The 6,460-nt window shown below is 45.4% G+C and overlaps 1 protein-coding gene across 6 annotated transcripts in view; it reads right to left on the bottom strand.

Moving 5' to 3' along the window:
• Positions 1–236: 236 nt before the first annotated feature.
• LOC111850831 (ras and Rab interactor 2) overlaps positions 237–6,460 on the bottom strand; it is a 37,038-nt gene continuing 30,814 nt past the window's right edge. For 5 of the 6 annotated variants that reach the window (XM_072703765.1, XM_023825139.2, XM_072703766.1 and 2 more), the window contains 4 exons: positions 4,753–5,061; positions 4,331–4,462; positions 3,638–3,801; positions 237–2,782 (listed from right to left, as the gene is read on the bottom strand). In XM_072703765.1, coding sequence (XP_072559866.1) covers positions 2,459–2,782; positions 3,638–3,801; positions 4,331–4,462; positions 4,753–5,061 — 929 coding nt within the window. In that variant the 3' untranslated portion in view covers positions 237–2,458. The remainder of the gene's footprint in view (positions 2,783–3,637; positions 3,802–4,330; positions 4,463–4,752; positions 5,062–6,460) is intronic. The other variant, XM_072703769.1, reaches the window with a different exon arrangement.

Raw genomic sequence — 6,460 nt, 5'->3', positions numbered from 1 at the left:
TTTTGCGGTTAATTGAAATTGTAGTCATTGGCTTGCAAAGGGATACTAAACACAAACGTTTGTGTTTTGTGTTATATAGTACAACTTGAAATGAAAGTTTTACTTAAATTGATTGATGTGTATACATATATTGATTGATGTGTATGCATGCATGCATGCATGCATGTATGTGTGTATATGTATTTATGTATGTATGTGTGCATGTGCTTTCACATAATAAAGAGAGATGCAAAGAATTATTCTACCAAATCACCAGAATTTATTGTGTGCAAAATATAGTTTACACACGAGGTACCGGTGACATGGGCCTGGATACTTATTCTACATGTCTTGTCATTTCCAGAAGACAAAACGAAACAAGTAAATGAGGGCTATAAAGGGCAAAGTTATCTGTGAAAATTCCAGCACAGACTATATATATATAAATACAATTACCAGCTATATTTTAATCATTTTTTAAAAGACAGTTACAGTACAAATCTAAAATAATGCTTTAAAATGATCATACACCTAATAGTCACACCAAATCCAGACATTTAGTGTTTCATAACCTTTGTGTTTGTGCCCCACCTAACATTCCACTTTACTGTATTAATAACCTTCGGGTCTCTGATACATTTCTCAGGATTTTTATAAGCTAAAAAAAAAAAAAAAAGTCAAAATGATCACTACACCATCTGCCTGGGGCAGCAACAGATTCTGCTAAAGATTAGTGCCTGTAAGTTCTTTTTTAATTTGTCTTCTGTCTTGCGGATTACAAGAGCAATACGATTTAGATGCCGTACATCATCAGATTTAAATTCCACAGATAGATATGACATAAAAATCATCCCCATATTGCTGGTCCCTGACATCAAACAGACTCAAAACGTGTAAAACCAGAAAAGCAGCTGAAAGCAATAAAAAGCATCCACTACGTTTTGCATTATTAATTATCCTGATCTCCTCCCTCGAAGCCCTGCACATTTCTCTTCTCCAACTTACACTTAACACAGTTCTTTTGTTTTCAAATCCCCTGGCAAACAGAAGACATTTCTAGTACCACATCTTTGGCAACGGACACTGCAGGTGATGCCAGCCACTCTCTACATTTTTTTAACCCATGGATGTGGTCTAACATTTTTATGTGTGACATGCTCTTTCCTTGTAGGAACCTACACACTGAGCAATGTTACTAATAACCATCACAGCTACTGCATTTATAATCATTTATAAAGAAATTAAGGCATTAAGAGTTAAGGCTGAATAAAAACGACTCTGGTGTGTACAGCACTGTATACATGGTGTACATATGTACCACTTTGACTGCATAGGTCTTCTGTTAAGACCAGGCATGAGGAACAAGGGACGTGCTGAAGGTATCTGGTACTCGTCAGTAGTTTACCGACACCATAATTTGACCAATCATTTGACTTCTTAAGTGCATGACACAAATCTGACCAATCACGTGGCTTCTTTAGTCATTTTAACTTGTTACTTCTTCATCCATCAGTATGTGTATGCTGGACTGGCACCCTGTCCATGGTGTACCCCAGTCCCAAGTTAGAAGGTGCATGAATGGATGTGTCTGTATCGAAGCGAGATGCTGAATTACAAAGTGAATCATGTTTCGTGGTGCTGATCACTGGCATAGAGTCAAACATTAGGAGCCTTCCTGGTCGCCGTCAGAACAGCCTGGCATGAAACATTTATAAAAAGTGTGGTCAAAATATCAAAATTACCAAAAATAAAGACCATATACCAACAACAAACCACAGTTTACCAGCAACTGCAGCGCAAGAAAAACTATTAAATCGGAAATCTTTTTTTCTAAATAAAAATATATTTACTGCATATTTAATATGTAAATGCATAAGTACGTATCTGTGGGCAAGAGGCATGTGTAGCAGTCAGAGAGGAATCCTCACACACAGGACGATGCCCGTACTGATACAGTTACTGCAGCACATCCTGGGCTCCAGCATGATCTCAGCCGTCACTGCGATGAAACTGAACAAAAAGAGATCCGTCATCTTCGATGTTCCTGCGTCATCATGTGAGCAGTCGTATAAGTCAGGGAGATGTACGGAGTGAAGAGAAGGTTATGGCATGGGAGCTACAGCGCCCCCTGTATGTCGGCCTTGTTAAAGCTGAGAGTTCTCTGCCAGGGACAGGAACTGTAAGGTACTGTCCACCCCCCAGCTGTGTCACTCTGATGTGAAATTCGGAGGTCGGAGTCGTTTTGTCTTTCACCCGACAAGACGGGAGGCTTCCACTGTCATAGAAAGCGGGTAGCTGCTTGGGTTAGACGGCTCCAGTCCTACGTGAAGGGGCAGCCATGATGTGAGCCTGGAACAGCCATGATGTGAGCTTGGAACAGCCATGATGTGAGCCTGGAACAGCCATGATGTGAGCCTGGAACAGCCATGATGTGAGCCTGGAACAGCCATGATGTGAGCCTGGAACAGCCTCCCTGAGTTCAATCGGAGAGACAGTTGCCGTTCTGCTGGTCGGTGGGTCCACACAAGTTGAGGTTAGGCACCTTCCTGTACACAAAGTGGAACGGCTGGGGCTGAGGGCGGCTGTGGATCTCCGCCTTGATGCGCTGGGGGTAGGTGTCTGGGGCTAGCTGCTGGCTGGTCTCCCCGATGAGCAGGAACAGGGCGTAGCTCTCCGGGTCCTGCACGCTGAACTTCTGGGAGCACAGCACACACACCTCATCGGTGGTGGAGTAGGGGTGCACCAGCAGGGTCTTGGCCGTGCAGCCGCTGTCCGCCTCCTGCAGGGCCACGCGAAGGTAGTTCTGCACAAACACACAAGAAGGAGGCGGAGTGAGGGTCCTGATTACAGGGCAAGCTGTGGGAGAGAACATGACCGATATCCCGAACCAAGCCAACTAGACACCCAGTGTGTGGGGAAATGTACAGTGTGCTCCATAAGTATTTGGCCGGTGACTCAGACTTTATTATTTTAGTTCTGCACCCCATTACAATGGATTTCAATGAAACAGTCAATGCCTGTTTTTAAAGTGTAGACTGTCAGCCTTAATCTTTTCAGCAAGCGAAATACATGCTCCAGTGTGTTGTAGAGCATGCTGATCGTCATGTTGAGCATGTTGAAGTCCACTGTGATAGAGCACACAACCAAAATAATACAAAAATGTGTCACCATCTAAATCATGGGTGTCAGACTCCAGTCCTGGGGGGCCGGAGCCCTGCACAGTTTTTGGTTCACCCTCATTTAACACACCTGATTCAACTCCTTGTGCTAATTACCACAAAGCTCATAAGCTAAATCATTTGTGGTGGAACAGGGAAAGAGCTAAGCTACACAGGGCTCCGGCCCCCCAGGACTGGAGTTTGACACCCCTGATCTAAATACTTATGGACAGCGTTGCGTACTCTGTGACTGTGACTTTATACTCAACTGGTTGGTTGAAACAAAACCTTGGTCTGGATTTGTACTTTCTGGACCTGAACTCTCTGTAATGGATAACTTTTGTGAGTATCTTCTCCAACACTGCTTATGGACAACACTATTTATGCTGTTTTGGATGACAGTGTCAGTCAGAATATTAAACTGTAATTATAATAATAGAACAGATCAGAGTGGTCTCTGCCTTGAGCTTCCTAGGACAGACGGGCGTTGCGGTCGGTACCTGGAAGTCATCCACCGAGGGCACGGTGCGCTGGGCGGTCCGGCGGCGGTGCCACTGGTGCAGCGTGTTGCGTGCCTCTGAGCTCAGCACCCTGGCGGCTTGTTCCTCCTGGAAGTTCTTGATGAGGGACATGGCTCCGTAGGCACTGGTCAGGTAGTAGCCGCCTGATGCAGGGACCAGAGCAGAGAGGTGATGCAGGGTCGGGCTGCAGGCGCGTGTGGAAATACGGACTTTACGGCTCCCATGTGCTACACCGGGGTCGCTGAAGGCGAGGCAGAGTTCAGAGGAAAAGCCCTCCTCTAGGAAGCCCCACGGCACAATGAGCTGCAGGAAGCCCGATTCTGCTCAGACAATGAATGCCCAGGTCCCCCTGGACGGAAGCTCCTCTGATAGTATTTTAATTAACTATACTGCGCTATGGAAAGTGCAGGACATTTCCTCAGAATGTTTATGTAACTGTGCTGGCCTGGAATAAAATGGCCGCCAAGTGACTGAAAGGAGAAAAACAAGGTCTTGTAAAGAGGTTCGGTATGCACAGCTATGACGGGCCGCGATCAATGAAGTCTAAAACTGCAGCAATAAAAACGGAAAATAAGAGGCTCATTCGGCATGCAGATACCCTTGGTCTCCACTCGTATTTTCTAGGAAGCATCATGGATGGTTGGGGGGGGGGACGCGGCCAGAGACACATACCTTCGCCGTGCAACAGGGAGGGGTCAAGCAGCTCCATCATGTACTGGATCTCCAGGTCCAGTTGGGGCATGTCGCACTGGGCCAGGACGTAGGTCAGCATGGGCAGGAAGTCGTCGGCACCGAACTTCCTCCCTGACAGGAGATGGGTTCTCTGCATTAGGGCCGCTGCGTTACTCTCTCACTCGCACAACCACACCATCCCTCCCAAACACACATACACACACAGTTCATATATCATCATTGAGGGGACTTTCCATTCATTTCTGTGGGGACCGAAAAAAATGTCCCCACGATGTGAAAATAACAGGGGGACTTTAGTCCATACAATCTGATAATTAATATGACCACACACACACACACACACACACACACAAATAAAACTGCTGCTGAGCTTATTCCACCTACACTCCCCAACATCTCACCCGAGTTGTCCTCCATGATGGTGTAGATGAGCTTGCACACTCGCAGCAGCAATGCCACCTTCTTCTCAGGTGAGTACATCTTGCGCATGTTGTGGAACTTGTGGCGGATCTTCTCGACGGCCACCGGGTCGGGGGGGTAGGTGCAGTCCACGCCCAGCTCCTGAGGCTGCTTGGCCTTGGCCAGCGCCAGGTTCTCCCGCAGCTGCTGCCAGGCGCCGCTGGTCACCTGGAAGTCCATCAGGGCCGTCTCCACCACGCTCCTCAGCGGCTTCAGCACGCACTTGTGCATGGCCTTCTCCAGCACCTGGTCTGGGGGAGCAACGGGCAAAAGCGCAGGGTGAGCAGGCAGTGACTGCACATATGCTATTACACAACAGCCATTTTTCCACTGCATTTACTATAGCGCTATACTGTTCACACCATGTTGTAATTCTATTTAAATTGATCATGTTTACATTTAATTTTATTACTGATTTTTCTTTACATATCTATTGTCCATTTTCAGTTGTGTTGTCCTTTGTCCTCTCACTAGATTAATGAAGTTCTATCTTTCGTTAATCTTTATCTTAATCTTCAGGCACCTGACCGACATTTGCACGGATCGGTGATTTTTCTTCAAAAAGCTCTACTGCATAGCGCACCTCTGCCTCCCTGTTCCTGTCTAATCCGACATCCTGCAAGAAAATCTCTCTTTTACTCAACATGAAAAATCTTGTGGCTTAATCAGGCTGTGACGGGACAGGCCCAGTGCTGGCTTTATGTAACTGTGAAATGCTGCAGTGATGCCTGGAGGGGGGGGGGGGGGGCTTAGTAGCAGAAATGTTACCACTATGGCTGCATGATCCTTCGTTTCAGCGTCATGATCACCATGCACACATGCGCAATAATCCAATCGCAGGACAGGCTATGTCGGATAAGGCAAATTAAATCAAACATGACATGCTACAACCTTTTTGTTGCTTAATACATGTTTGTGTATATGTTTGTATATATATTTATACAGCCACGGAAAAAATTAAGAGACCACTCTATATATATAAAAAAATCTGCATTTTTAACTCTTAATTTAATCAAAATTCTGCTGGCAGAAGGCTATGCTGAGCAGGTTGCTTTCAGGTTTTCAATAAATTTTCAAAATTTCTAAGACAGCAGTACACAACAATAAGGGGAAGCAGGAAACACTAAGAATTGGGAGTGACCAGAAACCAGCCTGGAAAAGGGTGGAAGCAACATTCTAATGCCAGAGATCGCCGTTAACTTATCCAACAGTTTCTCATGAATCGTTAGATGACATCAAGTGACCTTCTAAAGGAATTTGTGAAGTGCACTGCTAGGACAGTTCATATCAGGCTCCTAGAAGCAGGACTGAAGTCCCATAAAGCAAGGAAGAAGCCCTTCATTTAGGAGAAACAGAGAATAACTAGGCTGCAGCTTTCAATAAAAAAAATATATTATTCACAGACACACACCCATAACTTGAGAAATGAGTGAAACAAAAAATTGTGCTGTGGTTTCAATTTTTTCCGCGGTTGTATATGCGTGTCTGAAATGTTTAAGACGACAGCCATGAAAGGGGGAGAACATATGGGCAGGAAATGTGAAGTTATTTTGACGCAAGACTGATACTTCTTCCTACGGAAGGTGGAGGATGCACTTCCTCATTTTATTTTTAACGTGTCAGTGTTGTACACTGAGGGCACTGGCCGTT

Source organism: Paramormyrops kingsleyae, chromosome 20, assembly GCF_048594095.1.
Source record: "Paramormyrops kingsleyae isolate MSU_618 chromosome 20, PKINGS_0.4, whole genome shotgun sequence".
Classification (NCBI taxonomy): Eukaryota; Metazoa; Chordata; class Actinopteri; order Osteoglossiformes; family Mormyridae; genus Paramormyrops; species Paramormyrops kingsleyae.
This window is presented reverse-complemented; position numbering and strand designations above follow the sequence as displayed.